This window comes from Mirounga angustirostris, unplaced genomic scaffold, assembly GCF_029215605.1.
Source record: "Mirounga angustirostris isolate CCGP_5_RB_7025 unplaced genomic scaffold, mMirAng1.0.hap1 SCAF_2, whole genome shotgun sequence".
NCBI lineage: Eukaryota > Metazoa > Chordata > Mammalia > Carnivora > Phocidae > Mirounga > Mirounga angustirostris.
The window spans coordinates 3,335,978-3,353,929 of record NW_026991710.1 but is presented as its reverse complement, the minus strand read 5'-3'; the positions used below and the strand labels follow the sequence as shown (position 1 = coordinate 3,353,929).

Genomic DNA, 17,952 nt, shown 5'->3' with positions numbered 1-17,952 from the left:
CTGCTGGGCCCCCCACCTTCCGAGGTTGGAGGCAGCTCGGCCTGGAGCAGCAGTTCGGCCCGACGTCGCCCCCGGGTGACTCATGTCCGGAGGGGTGTTGGGTGGTCACGGCTGGGGCCGGGGGGGCGGCTGGGGGTACTGGCATCTAGCGGGCCGAGGCCAGGGATGCAGCTGGAATCCCGAGCGTGCATAGCAGCCTTCCCCCGTGACAAAGAGCCGTCGCCCACGTGTCCGTGGTGGTGCTTAGTGCCCTGGCCTGGGGGCCTCAGTGTCTGTCAGACCCAGTTCTGGGCTCTTCTAGTCCTCACTGGCCTCGGGCACGTCCCACGACCTCTCTGACCTCAGTTTCACTGTCTGCAAAACAGTCCCATGACCGCCGAATTAGAGATTTCTCGTGGTGGTAATCCAGGCCTGCCCCACACAGGACGGAGGAGAGGGTCGCTGTCCTCCTGATCCCTGGGCCTGGGCTGGGGCCAGGGACGGGCCGTGCCCCTGCCTCGGGGGGGGGGGGGGGGGGGGGCGTGAGAGCACACGGGAGGGCGGGGCTGCGGGCCGACCCCAGCTCATTTCCTGCTTGTCCCCGCTCCCGGGGAGCCGAGTCCCAGGTGGGTCCCAGAGCCTGTGGGAAGTCAGCGGTGGGGGGACCTGTGGCCCGAGCCCCATCTGTCCCTGGTGGGCCGGCGGGCGGGGGCAGCACCCGGCAAAGGGAAGGGGTGCACACGCGTGCGTGTTGTGTGAGTGCATGTATGTGTGTATCGTGTGTGCAAGATGTGTGTGTGTATCCTGTGTGTGCAAATGTGATGTGTGCATCGTGCGGGTGTGCGTACATGTATGTGTCACGTATGAACATGCGTGTGCACACATGTGCGTGTGTGTCGTGTGCGTGCACCAAGCGGAAGAGGAGCAGAGCGGAGCAGAGGGTGCTGGGGCCGTGGGGCCGGCGGCTGGGGCACTTCCCCAATCCGGGGGGCCTGGGCGGGAGCCTGGGTGTCTCCATCTCGGGCGGGCGCGTCCGGGCCTGGAGCCGGTCCAGGGAGGAGCTAATGACCAGCGCGAGGCGCACTGGGCCTGCCTCTCGCCACCGGGCCGGCCCGCGGCGCAGGGAGGAAGTGTGGCAGGAAGCAGGGGGTGGTGGCGGCCACCGTGCAGTCAGCCGGGCCGTGGGCGGCTGCCGCCTGTCCTGGCCAGCTGAGACGGCCGCAGGGCCAGCCAGCGAGGAGCCGGGAGCGGCCACCTGGGGCCTGTCGTCCTGCTGCCCCCCACGCCCCCGCCCCGTCCTCTGGGCCGGGAGCTGCCTCTGAGGAGCGGGACGCAGGTATGGGGTGCGGCGGGCGGGGGGAGCGCTGGGGCGGGCGGGACAAGGACTGGCCCAGCGGGCATGGTCCACGGAGCCGGGGCCTGCCGCCCACGGTGGGTCTAAGACTAGTCTGTCAACTTTCACTTTCTTGAAGACTCCTCTGGCATCTTGGGACGGTGGGGAGCAGAGCTGAAGTCGGGGGAGTCTGGAAGGCTGTGGGGGCCCGTGAGGAGACCACAGCAGCCGATGAAGCCCCTTGCTTCTGTGATCTTGCTTGACCCCCCTTCCCGTGGGCACTCAGCGAGCGCATGCCAGGGTCTGGATGGGGCGCGGAGCCGAGTCCGAGTCTGGGTGTCAGGGTCTCGAGTGGGCCCCCACACTGGGGGGGATGCCACATCGGACAGACACCACAAGGGACACCACAGGACAGCCCAGGGTGGCTCTGCAGCTCTGACCTGGCCACTCTGAGGTCACCATCTCTGGGCCTCTTTTCTATCCACTGGCTGGGGATGAGCGCTGTGACTAGGGGCACCAACCACACAGTTGTAGGGGAGGACGCGGACCCAGGACGTGTATTGCCAGGTCCGGCGCTGGGCCCGTGCTCCCAGCACACCACTGAGACCCTCTCCCGGCTTCCAGTGACCCCCCCGGGAGCCCCAGCTCCCCTCCAGCTCTGTCTGTGGCAAAGCAACGTTGGTGGCAGTTAGTGGAGCTGGTGGTGCTGGGAGCCGTGGCCAGACTCCTGGTGGGAGGCGGGGTATGTGCCGGTTATGGGCAGGGGCTCCAGTGCTGGGCTCGGCCCCTGTGGGTTCGAATCCCGTCTGTGCCCCCCAGCCGGGCCAAGTCCCCGCGGCAGCTCGCCCAGCTTGTGAAATGGGCACAGTGGCACCCCCTCCCCCGGTCATCAGGAAGATTAGGTGGGCGTGCTTGGTTAGCGCCTCAGGGTGGTGGCTGTTGGGTGGGGTGGTCAACAGTGCTGTTGGTGACAATGACACATCCTGTATGGGGCGCTGTGCACCTGACTCACAGAGTGCCGTGATGGAGGTGAGGTGGACCCCGCCTCCCAGCAGAGGAGGAGAAGGTAGGGGGTTACAGGTGAACCAGTGTCGCTCCGTCTGTGTCGCTCCTCTTATATAAGACACCGTCACTGGATTAAGGCCCCCCATGCAGTATGACCTCATCCTAAGGAGTCAGATCTGCAAAGACTCCATTTCCAAATAAGGCCACCTTCTACAGTGCCAGGATCTGGGGGGACACCATTCACCCCTGTCCAGGGGTGACCAGACAATTCCCCAGAGGTGCTTCTTGGTGAAAGGGACAAGGTCTCCATGGGCCCACAAGGTATTGGTTCTGTACGAGCCCCGTGAGTGCTCCGACCAGACCCCCCCAAACCTGTCCGGGGTTGGGAAGGTACCGCCTCTCCCTCTGTGGACCCACATTTATTAAGCGCCAACTGTGATCGTGGAGCACCATCGGTTTACTCCGTTGACCTCCTTGTGGGGCAGGGGTGTTTGCTCTCACCCTCCAGGAGGGCAGAGTGAGGCGTGGAGAGCTCTCCCAGCCCCCTGGGAGCTGCGTCTACAGCAGGGCCCGGGGCCTGTGAGGCCAAGCGGGGCAGTTACAGGAACCCGCGGGGGGCGGGGAACTCTCCTGCACAGATTGGGCTCACTTCCTCATCTCTGCCTAGGACTAGGAAGCCCCGCGCTGAGATCGTCCCTGGCGGCCCCGCCTGCTCGGGCACATCGTCACTGGGCAGGTGGGAGGGTCTTTGAGCCCAGGAAGCCTTCCCTTTCCTCAGGAAGCTGTCCCTGAGACTGTGGGGAGCAGGCCACGGGGGGGCCCCCCGGATGCAGACAGGGATGGGCCAGTCCCGACCCAGGGGCAGAGGCCGGCAGGATGAGAGGCTGCCACCAGACCCGGCAGGGTCCTGCGAGATGCCCGGCTGCAGGGGCCCCTGCTGCACCCAGGGCTGGGGAGGACGTGCCGGGCGGGGAGGGAGGCTAACACCCCTGCGTGTCAGAAGGGAAGAGGAGAGAGATGGCAGGCTGGCCTGGCAGCCCTTGTGCATCCGGGTCCTGACACCCAGCTGCGGCTACCAGTGGTGCGGGAGCTGCGAGGGTGGGGGTCCCAGGGGTGAAGCCAGGAGGGAAAGCACCATAGGCTTGGGCTCGGTGGGGGGCCGGCCAGGACGGCCCCTCACGGAGCTGTGTCCGGAAAAATGGCGGGGGTCTTCATGCTTTACGAGGATGGAGACGGCACAGGGACCGGGGAACAGGGAGTGTGGGGCCCCCGGGCCTGAATGACATGTGAGCCATTCGACAAGGCTGCGTGGAGAAGGTTCTGGGCATCCTCAGTTTAGCCGTGGCTTCTTCTCTAGAACAGGGAGCAGCCCCCGCCTGCCCCCTCCCCGCCCTCCCTGGGCCAAGCAGCTCTGCCAGAGAGGAGAGGGGCTGCCTGGCCGAGCGGGGGTCCCCTGCGTGCTCCTTGCCTCCTTGCCCCTGCCTCCCAGGCTGTGCCCCTGTCCCTCAGAGGTAGTTCAGGATGGAACTCAGGTCCAGTTGGGAGTGGGGGGGTAGGGGCTCCTGGAGGCATCGCCTCTGCAAGTCTTGCGGGCCTTGGGCTGCTGGGGGCCTGTGGGTCCCTCTGGAGGGGCAGACAGCCCATTTCACCCCTGTTTCTCTGCAGTGAGGGGCTGTTTGGCCCCAAGGCCACAGGAGGGGCACCAGAGTAATTACTGTCAGAAACACGGGGTGCTCTGCTTCTGCGACTCCCAGGGCCACTCCTACCTCTCTTTCTTGTCTTTTTCATTTGGATTGTAGGAGCAGTCCTGGCTTCTAATGGCCTGAAAAGCCGGCCTTGCCAGTCCCCAGCAGCGATGCCTCTGGACATTTAAGGGTCCGAGGGGCAGCGGGCCGGGCAAAGCCCCTGTGGGCCAAGGCTCCCCGGAGTCCCCGTCCAGGGAACCCAGGAGGTGAACTGGCTGCCTGGGCCACGAGCTGAGCGGTGCCCCTGAGACGCCTGCAGGGGTCCGGTGCACAGAGGCTTTGGGGACAGGAGGACACAGGCGGTGTCCAGCTGTCTCGTGTTCTGCCTCCCCCGCCCCACGCCCCATGCTGTTGGCAGTGTGGATGGCCACCCGTCAGCCGCTCTGCAGGTGGTTCCCACCACCCCCAGGGACCTTGCTGACTGCCCAACCCCCTTTCCCTGTCCTCCTGTGCTGCCCGTCACAGAACCCGCCCTCAGACTAGCAGGGGCGTGTGTAGGTGGTTGACAAACACCTGTGTCTGAGGTTCTGGGGACCTGGGTCCATGTCCAGTCCCCTGGGGTTCTGGAGGGAGATGGGCCCAGGGGTTGGTGGGGCCGTCCAGGCTCTGAGCTCCACATAGCTGCCCCTGAACTCTGTCCGCCGCGGGGGCCCTGCCCCAACATCTGCCAGGAAAGGGGGTGGGCCAGGAGGAAGCCTGACTTGCTTCTCGGTTGGCATTGTTGGCCCCGGAGAGCGGGTGAGGAGGGTGCCTGCCTGTCCCTGCGTGCTCTGTGCAGAGGGAATTCCCACCACCTGTCCTGGGTTTGTTTTAAAATCTCAGAGCTCAGCATCAGGGCTCAGGGAGGCCCGAAACGAGGGTGTTCCCTTGTTTGTGCGACCTAGCAGTGCTCTTGGCAACCTTCCGGGCGAGTGAGCAAGGCCATTCCTTGTCTCCTCTGTCCCCGAGGCTGCTCCCATCCCTGTGGCCACAGCGGGGGGTCTGGCCCCGCCTTTCCCAGCCCTGGCCCCCCTCTCGGCCCACCCATCACCCCACGTTCCCATCTGAAAGGGGACTCTGTGTTCTTCTTTGTCCTGATTGGTGACAAAGCCCCAACCCCAGGAGCACGGACCGTCCATCTGTAACGGCCTCTCGTCTCTGACCCCAGGAAGTAGTGAGGCATAATGACTGCTCTTGGGGGGAGGCCCGAGGGCACCCCGGGGTGGGCAGCCATCGCCTGTTCTGCCTCATCTGCCTCACCACTTCCTCCTTCCCCACCGTCCGCCACCTTTCCTCCCTGGGCGGCCTGGACCCTGGCCCACTTCTTGACCTGTGGGGTGGGACGGCGTTTCGGGGGCCCTGCTGGAGCCCAGGCCTCTTCCGGTGGGAGCAACAGATCTCCTGGGAACCTGAGACCGGATCACAGTGGAACTGGTGCTTGTGGGAAACGGAACTAGATGGGTGTCTCCGGGGGGCTCTGTTGTGGCCCTAGCTGGACGGGACGCGTGGTGGGCTTGCTCACATCCAAGGTGCCAGGGTGTCCCCCGAGGACTTCTGCTCTGTTCCCCATGTTTGTCCGGCGTTGGCAGGAACGTTCGAGCAGCCACAACGCGTCAGGCTCTGAGCAGCTTCCTGGGGGTCGTGAGCTGGAGCGGGGTCCCCCCCTGCCCACACGGCTTCCAGCCCGCTCCACCGGGCCCGCGCTGGCCCATGTCTCGGGAAGAGCCTGCGGCGGGGGCTCGTCGTAGTGGGAGAAGCAGCGACAGACTGACTCACAAGCAAAGCTCTGAAGGATGTGCAGAGGCCCGCCTGGCAAACGGGAGGCCGTCTCTCCTCCGACCCCAACCCTGTGGCAGTGTCCTCAGGGCACCTGTGTTCCCGGGGAGGCCTCCCTGCTGACCCGCAGCCTGTCCTCTTCCCCCAGCGGCCCGCGGGTATGCGGAGCCCCCGGTGCTGAGGCCGCCGCCCGGGCATGGAGGGCCCCGCGGAGGAGCCGGCCCCGAAGGGGAGAGGGCCCGCGGCGGCACCCTTGGGAGGCGGCGGTGGTGGTGGCCACACGGCCCAGAGAGTGGCCATGAGCCCATCGGTCGTCTGGGAGCGAGCAGGGCCCGAGGAGGCCGAGGCGCTTGTCGGAGGCGGTGAGTACAGCACGTGCCGTCCACCCCACTGTCCGGCCGCCCACGGCTGTCCCCCGATGAATTTACCGCTCTGTTACAAACCCTCATGCGCCCACAGTCCTGCTATGTCCTCAGGACAGAAAGCCCTGGAATTGCTCAGAAGGGGGCATCCCTCGCTCCCCTGGGAGGGCACCAGTGGCCAGCCAGGACCAGGCCAGGCCGCTTCCTGGTGGGAGGAGGATGAGCCCAGAGCCGTGGGCACATGAGGCCGAGCCCGGAAGCAAGGCTGGGATTCCTGATCATCACTGGCCAATGCTTGACTGGGGCCTCAGTTTCCCCACTTGGAAACCTGAGGGGTGGGCTGGGCGATCTCATGGACCCCCCTCCCTACCTCCTTGGGCCCTGGAGGCGAGGGAAGGAGGGGGGAAGGCCCTCCCTGAGCCCGGGACAGCCTGTGACTCCGGCCTCCCCCCAGACTCCCCTGTCCTCACATGTGCACCCTCCTCCAGGCCACCTGCCTAGCTGCCCGTGGGGTCTGGGGCTTGGCACACAGGACAAGCTCAGTAGATGCTTGAATGATCAGTGAACAACGGATGCACTGGGAGGATGGAAACAAAGCCTCACGAGGTGCATAGTGCGAGCTAGAGGCACTTCGTACCTGTTGCCTCAGGCCTTCTGGGCGTGAGGGAGACAGGAAGGACTGGGGTGGCCCCCGTGGGTGCCGACTCACGACGGGGTGTGGGCCTGCAGTCAGACGCCTGCCTGGCCAGCAGAGGCCTGAGCTGCCACCCAGTTCCAGAGCCTGTCCTCCGCTCCGGCCCCCGGGGGCGCCCCCCCGGCTGGCCCCCTGCACTCTGGAGTGCCTCGCTAATCCTGCCAGGCTGTGAGCCACACCCGAGACACCTCCCAAGGCCGAGAGGGCCCGTGTCCCCCTCGGTGTGTGACGTGCAGAAGGACCAGGACGCAGCCCTGTCTGCCCCAGACCCAGGGTTCCTTCTGGGCCGCCCCCTTCCCTCTGTGGTCAGTAGGACAGTGGCCCCCAAGCAAGGCCACATCCTAGTCCCCAGACGTGTAGCAAAAGTGATTTTGTGGATGGGGTTAAGAATCCTAAAATGGGAAGATAAGCCCAGGGTCAGAATCAGAGACGTTGACAGTGCCTGGCTTCCGGCTTGGAAGATGGAGGAAGATCCACAGGCCAAGGGCGTGGGTGGACGCCTCTGGGAGCTGGGAGACAGACTCTCCCCGCGGAGCCTCCTGGGGGCAGCAACTCTGCTGACCCTTGGTTTTAGCCAGTGAGACCTTTCCAGACTCCAGCCCAGCAACACAAGACACTGGTGGTGTTTTCAGACGCCTCTAAGCTTGGGATAGTCTGTTGGAGCATAGGGAGAACCTCACCCCCCCCATCCTCCTTGGGCTTTTGTGACCTGGAGGCAGGGAATTCGAGGGGTCAGTGGTTTGTATGGGTGTGGGCACACCTCTTTTGTTCCAGAAATATCAGGGGCTTTGTGCCCGCACGGCTGAGAGTTGCCTGTTCTGACCTTGATCCCACAACCTGCTTTATTACAGATGCCAGTCCTCCCCCTGGGGGCTCCGGGCCGGCTGCTGGGACCCCTCCTGGCCAGATGGGCACGTACCCCACAGGTAGACGTCCACGGGTACCCCAATGTGCAGCAGGGTTCAGTATGGGAAGGGCTGTGAATGTGGGGTCCCTGGGTGTGCCCACTTCCCTCCAGCCTCGACTGTACCCTGGACTGTGGGTTCAGAATGCCTGGTCCCCAGACTTCCCTCCCGGGGATCGCTGTGGGGGAGGGGAGGCTGGTAAAGTGCAGATGGCCAGGTCCTGCGCCCAGACTCTGACTCGGCCCCGCTGGGGTGCAGGGCCCAGGACTCTGCCTTTCTGCTTGGGGCCTAAAGGCCTGAGTTGACTGCCCTGGGGGCTGGGCCACATGTGGGGGAAGTGCGACTCTTGGGGAGGGGTCACAGGTGGGATGTGGTAAAACCAGACAACCAGTCCACTGTGTTGTGGAGCCGCAGAGGGACCCTCATCTGGGGAGGGGGCTCCGCGGATCAGCAGGATTTCTGCAGGGCGCAGATGAGGGGAGGCAGCCCTGGGTGGCAGAGGGGAACGGGGCGGTAAGAAGCCCCCGACCCCTGAGACCCCACTCCCGGCCCCCACAGTGGCGGCACAGAAACCCCAGCATTGTTGGTGGTTCACTTTGCCTTGACACCCGCCTGTCCTCCGACGTTCCTTCCGGGGGGCCGGCGCTGCCTGTGGTCATCACGATGACCAGGGGGTGTTGAGCAAACGGCAGATTATTTTGGGTCTGAAAACGCCACCCACCCTCTTATGGGAATAGGAGGTGTCACATCTCAGAACCAGTTGTGAAATGTTGGGCATGCTTCCTGCTAGGGGAGTGAGCCTGATTCCAGATCCCAGTGGTCTCCATACTGCCCTCCCCTGCCTTCCCCTCCCCCGTGCTCCCCTCCCTCCCTCTTTCTCCCCCCCACCTCTTCTCTCTCCCTTCCCCCCTCTCTCTCCTCCTGCTTCCTCCCCCCTTCTCCCGTACCCCCTCCACCCCTTCAGAGCAGCTCATGCTTTGGGGCTCTCAGCACAGTTGGGAGGCCTCTTCAGGGGGCAGGGGTGGGGGCAGGTGGGGGCATTTGAGCAGAGATGTGAATTTTAGGGCAGCCTGTCAGGCCAGGATTTGGTCTGGGAGAGACTGCTCCAGGTGGAGGATGTAGTGAGTGCAAAGGCCCTGGGGCAGGATGTGTGGGGGTGCTTTGATCTCCTAGGGCAGCAGAGAGGCCCCAGGCTAGAGGGGAGGGAGAGAAGAGGTGATGGGGGGAGCAGAGCCAGAGGCTCGAGGCTGTGCTGGTGGGAAGGTGGAAAGGGCTTGTGTCTCAGTCTCCCTGAGAAGGAAAAGCCTGCAGCCAACCTATCCAGTATAGGAGCCACACGATTTTTGTTTCTGTTTAACTGAATTAAAATGAAAAATCTGGTTGCCACAGTTGCACGGGCCGTATTTCCAGAACTCAAAGGCTCCACATGGCTGGAGGCGGCCTGGGAGGGTTGAGAGCAGGGGCGTGCAGCTCACTGTAAGCAGACCTCTGGCTGTCTGAGGACCGGAGGACTGCGTGGAGTTGGCGGGTGGGGCCTGGACAACTGCCCAGGGCAGACCTAGGGGACCCGGGCCACGGGGAAGGGGGCCACGGAGGGTTTGGCCTGGTTTTGCAGTTCACCGGTGGACCCGGGTGCTGTGTGGTGCAGGGAAGTGTCCTTGGTCTAAGCTGGGTGGGGGCTGGGAACCCTTTTGGAAATGGGAATGAGGGGGAGGGGGAGGGGTCAGTTTAGGAGAGAGGATGATAAGTCCTGGGACGCCTGTGGGTGATTTGCTGGAGCTTGAATGCCCCTGTCTGGAGCGGTGGGAGAGGTCGGGGCCAGAGGTCACAGTGACTCTGGTGACTTCGCTGAGTGCTGGCTCCCGCTGCCCCTCCCAGACCTGACCTTGCAGCTGCTGGCCGTGCGGAGGAAGACGGGGCTGCCAGACCCCAGCCTGCAGCAGACCGTGAGGAGCCGGCTCCGCCTGTTGGAAAATGACAGCCGGGAGGTGGCCCGTGCGCTGGGGGTGAGCCTGGCTTCTCCGGGGGGCCCGGGGAGGCACAGGAGCTCCAAGCCTGAGAACGGACAGGGGACAGGGGTAGACCTAGCAGGAGGGCCTTTGATGCCCAGGCCTCTGTCCCTGAGGGGCCAAGGCCACAGGTGGTGGCACCGTGACTTGTCCCTGGCTGTTCTCCTGGATGTCTGGGTCAGGGGGCCACCGATCACACCCGCAGTTCTAGCCACACGTGGCCCACGGTGCTCCCAGGTCCCCTCCCACTCTCTGTGCCCCCCACCCTGCTGATACTCTTAAAGTCCCTGTCATGGGGAGCAAGAAGGACTGGTGTGTGCTGATCTTACTCTGATGATGGAGCCAGGCCCCTGTTGGCCTCTGCACAGTGGACGCTCTGGCAGGACGGTGGCCGAGGAGTGGGCTGGGCAGGGCGACCTCTCCATGACAGAGGTCCTGGGGCTTAGGGCTGGGCAGCCACCAGGTGACCTTGCAGCCAGCCCGCCTGACCTTGGCCTCTGTGAACCCAGCTCCCTCGGCCACCTGTCAGGGATGCTTATACTTGTTACCCCACGGAGCCGAGGTGCGGATCCTGCAAACGGCACGGGAGTACCAGCCCTGCGTGGTGTCGGGCAAGGGGCTGGACCTCGGCGTGCCATGTGCTGAGGGTCAGACCTTGGACAAGAAACGCGGCCTGTTTTCAGTCTGTCAAGCGGAGCGCAGAGCAGCACCCCCTTCCCCAGCGCACACACCCTGTGCCTTATAAGTGCTGGGGTGACGCTCCTGCCCGGTCACCACCCGGGGTGTTCATGGGATGGGAGTCAGAGGAGAGGGGGTGCCGGAGTGAGGACGCATCCCCCCGTCGGTGCTGCCGGAAGGGCTGGGAGGCAAGGCTGGGATGCACAGGGCTGAGAGCCCAGCCTGCGGGGAGAATCTGCTGTCGCGGAGGGCGGGGGCCGGAGCACGGAGCCCGCAGGGGCTCTGGGAAGGAGCAGGGCTTGGCACAGGTACTGGGGAGCCACGGCTGGCTTGAGAGCCCCAGCCTCGGGCCGTAGAGGAACCAGCTCCGTGCTTCCCCACCTGCCTGGGTCACTTGAGCAAAACGCTTTTGTTGTGCGGCTCTGTCCTCCTGGCGGTCAGATGCCTGAAAGCCCCCCACCTGGGACTGTTTCTTCCCCATAGGAGCTGTCAGCCAGGCTGTTGTCCATCCACAGTGACCAGGATCGGATCGTGGTGACCTTTAAGACTTTCGAGGAAATCTGGAAGTTCTCCACCTACCATGCTCTTGGTAAAGTGGGGGTCCCTCCCAGAGCTGGCTGTGGGGACTCCCCTTAGAGGACACTTGTCACACACTGCTGAGCACTTGATGTCATAAATCGGGCTTCAGCCCGGTGCCGCTCACAAGGGCCGGGGCAGCGGGCTGCGGGAGTTAGTGCTCACCCGCTCTTGCGGAGAGATGGCGCGACAGGCGGGGCGCAGAGGCATCCCTCCCCGCGCTGCGCTGTGTGCGGAGCTTTGTGCGGCCAGACCCCGAGGGAGGCTGAGCTCAGACCCGCTGAGCACAGACCGGGTTATTTCCAGCCCGGACAGAGAGCTTGCTTTCTAAAGGACCCTCATCCGTTCGGAGGCGTCTGTGGGCCCGGCTGCGTCTCTGGGGAACCGTGCTCCGCCACCTTGGTCTGAGCCTGAGAGCGTGGAAAATAAGAGTGACAGCATCTTGTGCCAACTCCCGAGTGCACGCGCTCTCCCTGAAGGCTCTGGTCCCGTCTCACGGATGAGGAGACTGAGGGTCACTCGAGTGACTTGTCCTCGTCTAAACTCGCCAGGGCACAGGGAAGTCCAGGGTGTCACCCACAGTCATGGCCGGTCCACTCTCAGCCCAGATGGTCAGACCTGGGGCCTGTCTGGGTTGTAGATGGTGGCGCAAGTCCCTGAAGCAGGACGGGGATCCCCCAGCACCGGGGCCCTGAAGGCTTCCCTGCCTCCCTTTGGAGCCTGCTGGTGACCCAGCCTGTCTGGCCCCCAGGCTTCACTCATCACTGCCTGGAAAACCTACTCGTGGACCAGGCCTTCTGGCTGCTCTCACCCAACGAGGACGAGGAGACAGCTGTCCAAGTCCATGTGGACCAGGAGGCCTTGAGGCTGACGCACGAGAGCCTCCTCGCCCAGGAAGGTGAGCACCACGTGGTGACGGTGACAAGGGCCGGCCCCACACTGTGCTTGGGACGCCCGGGGGAGGGGGGCCTGGAGGCTCTGGCGTGCACGCGGAGACTTGACGGGGCCTCACGCAGGGGTACATGGGGGGACCCTGGCCGTGAAATGCCCGGGCCCTGTCACTTTGCCGTAAAGACCTGGTCAGGCCCCCCAAAAATAATAGTGAAAGTGTTTCTGCAAGCAGCACCCCCACCCCAAGGTCCTGACCCAATACTGCTTTGAGTGCCGTGGTGGCCTCATCATGGGGTGCAAGCCAGCAGCAAACGGAACCCAAAGCTGCCTGTCTTACCCTGGCCTCAGAGAAGAAGAGAGGGGGCCGGGCTCCCAGGGGTGGTCCCAGCAGACAGGCCCCCTGGGATCACGGGTCGGGCCCCTCAGGGAAACTGAGGCCCTGAGGGTCTGAGGCTGGGTGAGGTCTGAGCAGAGCCTGGGGCCGGGGAGACCCTGCAGGGCTCCCTTCACACGTGTCACCTGGCAGGACAGGTGGGTCCCACCTGGCAGGGCGTCCAGCCACCCTGAAGGACACCGTCTGTCACTTTGAAGGTCCTGTCTTCGTCCTGTGTCCTGACCACCGTGTGCGAGTGAAGACCAGCCCCCGGGGTGCAGGGAGCGGCCCCCGGGCCCTCAGGCGAGCCTCGGGGGTTCCCCAGGGAGAGGCAGCCCCAGCAGTGGACCCTTGTGCTCCCAGCCCCGGCACGTCCTCCGAGGAGGTGGCAGCGACGGCCACTCCAGAAACTTTGATTCCATTTCATCAGTAGGTACCGAACTTTGTTTCTGTGCTTCCAGCCCGTCCCGCGCGTTGTCGGGCCTCATGGAGAACCCCCCAGGCCCCGGCCCATCCGCAGGGCAGAGGAGGTGGACAGGGGCCCCCAACAGACCCTCGCGGGTCCCTCTTCCACTGCTTCCGGTGTGTGGCCGTGGGCTGCCACCTGCATGAGGACACTGACATTCCCCAGTGGGGCTGCCCGGGCAGGAGGGTGCAGCCCAGAACTCTTGCTTCATGTTCTAGCTCGTTGTTGTTATTTTTTTAAGTAGTTGGCTCCATGCCCAGTGTGGAGCCACACATGGGGCTTGAACTCACGACCCTGAGATCAAGCCCTGAGCTGAGATCAAGAGTCTGACGCTTAACCCTTCCGAGCCCCCCAGGCGCCCCTACTCTGGCTTGTTCTGGAAAGCTTTTGAGGGAGCTAGCTGCCAAATGTGTACCCATAGTAAGGAGGCACAAGGCAGATAAAGCCTGGGGAGGGCGAGGATGGGTCGCATGTTAAGTTCCTGCTCACGTGCTGAATGTGGGGCGTTAACTGGGCTTGGAGCTTCCTGGCAGCCAAAGCAAAGAGAGAAACTCAATGACCTGATGTTCGGAAGCTGTGAACTAACAGGCAGTGGCTCAGCTTCTGTCCTGGGTGAATGGAGGGAGGTCTCCCAGAATGCCAGCCTGAGGCAGGGCAGGAGGCACCTGGGCTGGGCAGCACGGGGCTCCCTGCAGGCCGTGCCACACACCTGGGCCTAAAGGCCACACATGTCTGTGTGTGTGTGTGTGTGTGTGTGTGTGTAGTCGGGCAAGTGCTGGAGTTCTCTTGGGTCCCTGGGGGCTGCTGACTTGCCCAGTTGACTCAGTTTGAACTTGCCACACACCTGAAATCCTCTCTCGTCCCACTCCAGATGGGCTCTTAGGGTCCCCTGGGACCCCATCGACGACTCCATGAATGGACCTGTGACATCGGACATCCCACTGATGGGTAAATGCTTCCACTGACCTTCCTCCCCTGGGAAAGGGATTGGCAAAGCGGGGCAGGCACCAGCATTCTGGAAGCTTCTGTGCTCACCATGAATCCTCCCCAAGCCGGAGGAGGTAGCTAGAATCCTCTCCAGTTCATGTTGTGACAACTCAGGCTCAGAGACGTCCCACAGGCTGGTCCAGATTCATTTCACACGGTACGGCAAGGCCGGGCCGGGTCCCTGTCACTGTCTCTAGGAAAGCCCGAGTGTCACCTCACAGGCCATCCATCAGGCATGGCTTTCTCTCTGGCTTGCACATTCAACATGCCGGAGGGCCCTTGCATGGGTGGGCTAGGCTCCGGCTGAATTTGCACTAATGGAGGCTCTTGAGGCTTAGTTCTTAGGGCTTCTCTTGAAAAGACAGCGTGGGCCTTCGGCTTGGGCTCCTGGTCCAGTACTCCCTGCCCTGCTCCAAGCCGGCTGGTGCAGGGATGGCCTTGTGTACCTGCTCAGTGAACGTAAGGCCCCATGGTAGAGAGACCTATGTTTACAGCTGCATCTGCCCTGGATGGGCCCCAGCCTGGCCTTGCTGGTGTGGGACAGAGGAGAAGTCCCTGGCCTTGGAGGTGGACAGCCCTGGGCCTCAGTTTCTCCTCCTCAGTGTGGGGATCAAGCGCCCCCTCCAAGAACCACTAGAGGCCCAGCCCCTTGGGTGCAGTGGCCACGCCTCATTGCAACCCCGACCACTCATTCCCGGCAGAGGGCCCCTCTGAGTCTGCCCCCAGTGCTGACCGTGTGACCCCCCTCCTGCAGCCACGGGCCTGGCCACGGCGGTGGCAGACTACCAGGGCTCCGGGCCTGAAGAGATGACCTTCCGAGGCGGTGACATCATCGAGGTCCTGGGCGCCCAGGTGCCCGGCCTGCCCTGGTGCCTGGGCCGGCACACGGCCTCGGGCCAGGTCGGGTTTGTGCAGACGAGTCTCGTCAGTGTGCAGGGCCAAGTGTCTGAGTGAGTGGCTGAGGCCCTGTCCCCTCCCGAGCCCGTACTTCCACCCCTGTGGGGAGCCTGCCACCCTCGCCCTTGGCTGACGCCCAGGTGACAAACCTGGACGTGGTCCTGGACGGCGCTCCCTTCCCTGTCCCTCCCCCTGGCCACTGTCCAGGCCCGGTTCCCTTGTCCCCGGGGCTGGTTCAGCTTCCTGTCTGGACCCCCATGTCCTTCACCACGTGCAGCCGGGCAGGGGCTCTTCCCCAAACTCCAGCGTGGTCTGGGGGCTGCCTAGTGACAAAGCACCACCTGCCAGGGGCTGAGAACAGCAGAGGGCAATTCTGTCCCAGTTCTCGAGGCCACAAGTCCCAAATCAGGGGTCATGGAGCCACGCTTTCCCTGGAGGCGCCAGGGGAGGATCGTGACTAGTTTCATCCAGCTCCTGGCGGCCACAACGTTCCTGGGCTTGGGGCCGCATCACCCCAATCTGTGCTCTGTCCTCATGTGCCCCCCTTCCGCCCCCATGGGTCTGTGCATCCCTCTTACTAGAAGGACACCTGCTTTTGGATCAGGGCCCCCCTACTCCAGTGTGACCTCGTCCTAACTAATTACACCTGCAAAAACCCTTTATTGAATATGGTCACCTTCTGAGGTTCTAGGTGGACATGAATGAATTTTGAGGGACACTGTTCATCCTTGTGCACTATGCCACTCCCTTTCACAAAGCCCTTCGCGGACCCTGGGCCTGTCCTTCAAGGCCCCCTGTGACCCAGACCCTGGCGACCACCCGTGTCAAAGGCTGCCATTGCCGTCAGAGCACTTTGAGTCCAGCTGTGCAGGTCTGTCCACCTTCGAGAACGACTGTGTGGACATGTGCGCCCCTGAGTGAGTCCAAGTCCCCTCTCCAGTGGCTCATCCTTGGGGACGTGCTCCTCTCCCTCTGGGACCCCCCACACCTGCTGATGACGTGCCCACCCCATGGGGGGAATTCTGAGCGTCCCCACTGTGTGGCCCCGGGCAGCAGCATGGCGTCCTGGGAGAGCGGTCTGCGAGCACAGCTATGCCCATCATTTGGGGCCTTTCTGTTCCTCTGGCCTTGAGCTTCCGTTGCGAAGACCTCAGTCGGGGAGCCCAGAGAAGGTGGGTGTATGGAAAGGCCTTCACTGGGTCTGTCCCCGGGCCCCTGGGCCTGGCCTCCCGCACACGTCTGCAGGGGATCCTCTGGCCTCAACATCCGGGGTCGTTCACAGACCAGCGCCTCCCAGACCAAATCTCGAAGGCCGCTTTGGCTTGGCGAACTTAAAAGTGTCTGTTGCGCCTGCTCGTCAGGAGCGGCTCGAAGCTGGCTGGCCTGGAGCTGAGAGCCGCGGCTGGGTCGGCGTTTCCCAAAGCGCGTTCCTCCCAGCGTTCCGTCACCAACTCGGCAGAGCCCCCGCGAGGTGGGGACGCCCCCGCGTGCCTGGCTGGCGGTCCGCACTAGGAAGGCGCTGCGAGGTCTGACCTTTCCCTGTTGGAATGTGTTTGTGCACTGACTTCACCTTCAGGACCCTCTCTCACAGCCCCAGCGGCTGGAGTTCCGTGGAACGCTGTCTGGGGACCCTCGGTCTAGACAATTCCTGTCTCGTCCAGGGGAGGCCGCATCTCTGCGCAGGCGGCTGGGCTTGCCTGAGCTGGGACGGCTGTTGGAGGAGCTCTTGCCAGTGTCCCAGGCATGCCCTCCCAACCCAGAGAACGTTCCGGACCACGTGGCACTGCCTCGCCTCCTGAGTCCGAGACAGTTCCTTCATCTCCTTGACCTTTGGGATGCCGTGTCCCTGAGGAATACAGGCCTGTTGTTCTGTCGGATGCTCCAGATGTCACGCTGAGATTTTCTTCAATGTCTCCAAATAGCTCCTTCCAGTTTCCAAGTGCTTTTCAGAGTTTCCTATTAATGCTGCTAATTCAGTCCTACAGGCGCAAATCGCCTGTTCCTTCTCTCCCTGCTCTGCTTCCTGTTTTCCATCTCCCTGACCTGGCGCAGACTCACACCCGGTGTTTGTGTGGGGCGCTGTGGGGAGCACTTGCAGGGGCCATACGCGGAGCCGTGGGAGCTCAGGACCGAAGGGACTGATGTCTGCCTGGAGCTTCACCACCTGCTTCGCAGGGGAAAGGGCATTTGAAGTGGGACTTTGCAGGCTGCCTAGGAGCTCACCTTCCCTGGCTGCCATGACCTCCTGGGTCCGTAGCCACCTCTCCTGCTCCTGGACGTCTGCCTCCAGCAGGATGAGGCAGCCTGGAGGGCAGATTTTTTTTGTTTCTGTCCCGTGGCTTCATCACGGGGCACAGAGCAGGTGTGAGGGGCCTGTCACTCAAATGAGAGAGTAGAAATGGGTCTTACTTAGGAAACGTGCTGTCTTAAATAAAGCACCTTTTTTTTTCCCCCAGGCTGGAAAATGTGATTTTTCTCAATGAAGAAGAAAGGTCATTCTTCAGCAATGAAGGGCGCTTTTCGGAGGAGGACGCCAGGCAGCTACTGAGGAGGGTGTCTGGTGCAGACGTCTGCACGGTGTACAGCTTGGGTAGGTGTGGGGGTGCGGGCGCTGGGGCACTGCTCCTCCCGCGCCTCCCCCTGGCTGCAGGGACGCCACAGGACCTGCAGCTGGCCGCCCCCTCCAGCCGGGTGCTCCGGACGGGCTCTAGGGGCAGATTCGCAGAGGGACGGGAGGGTTTGGAAGCAGACCGCTTTCCCGCGGGGCCGCACAGGCTGCTGGCCGCCAGCCCCGGGCCAGGACGTGCTACCGTCCCCTCGGTGGAGCGTGACTGTTTGGCTTCCGTGCACTGCTCGCGGCAACCCCTGCCCCCCACCCCCCTTCCGGGAGGCCCGGCTTCCTGCGCCAACCCCCGGGCACTTAAAAGTGACCAGCAGATGGTGCTACTCCTCTGGGAGGTCTAGGGGCAGCGGGCCAGATGCAGAGGGGGGCACAGAGAAAGGGGCAGGGAGATGCCCCCAAGGGGCCCCGAAGCTCCCTGCTGCCCGGGGAGCGCTGGCCTAAGAGCCACAGTCCCCCGGGGCGGGGGCGGGGGCGGGGTGGCACACAGACCTGGGGCTGGCCCGCTGCCCACGTGCCGCCTCTCCCACCGTGTGTGTGGGAGCGACCGTTCTCCCTTCGCCGCGTTGAGGGGCCTGGGCTCGTGCGGCTGTGGTCTGGCCAGGTTGCCTGATAGCTGGGGGGCCGGGGCTGGACCCCAGGGCTGCCACCCCCTAAAGACAATGCTGCTTTTGCCC

At 63.7% G+C, this 17,952-nt stretch overlaps 1 protein-coding gene across 10 annotated transcripts in view; it reads left to right on the top strand.

The window, feature by feature from the left end:
- The window catches only part of SH3TC1 (SH3 domain and tetratricopeptide repeats 1), a 45,854-nt gene that overhangs the window by 12,789 nt on the left and 15,113 nt on the right, over positions 1-17,952 (top strand). For 3 of the 10 annotated variants that reach the window (XR_010409257.1, XM_064584229.1, XM_064584225.1), the window contains exons 2-11: positions 5,966-6,179; positions 7,725-7,799; positions 9,657-9,784; positions 10,949-11,054; positions 11,793-11,939; positions 12,464-12,734; positions 13,643-13,719; positions 14,513-14,708; positions 15,414-15,572; positions 17,112-17,245. Coding sequence is in view for 9 of the 10 variants with exons in the window: in XM_064584229.1 (XP_064440299.1) it covers positions 6,014-6,179; positions 7,725-7,799; positions 9,657-9,784; positions 10,949-11,054; positions 11,793-11,939; positions 12,464-12,734; positions 13,643-13,719; positions 14,513-14,708; positions 15,414-15,572; positions 17,112-17,245 (1,459 nt within the window). In the remaining variant the exon portion in view is untranslated. Of the gene's footprint in view, positions 1-580; positions 1,316-1,336; positions 6,180-6,667; positions 7,095-7,724; positions 7,800-9,656; positions 9,785-10,948; positions 11,055-11,792; positions 11,940-12,463; positions 12,735-13,642; positions 13,720-14,512; positions 14,709-15,413; positions 15,573-17,111; positions 17,246-17,952 lie in introns of those variants that run through there. The other 7 variants (XM_064584227.1, XM_064584232.1, XM_064584230.1 and 4 more) reach the window with 7 other exon arrangements.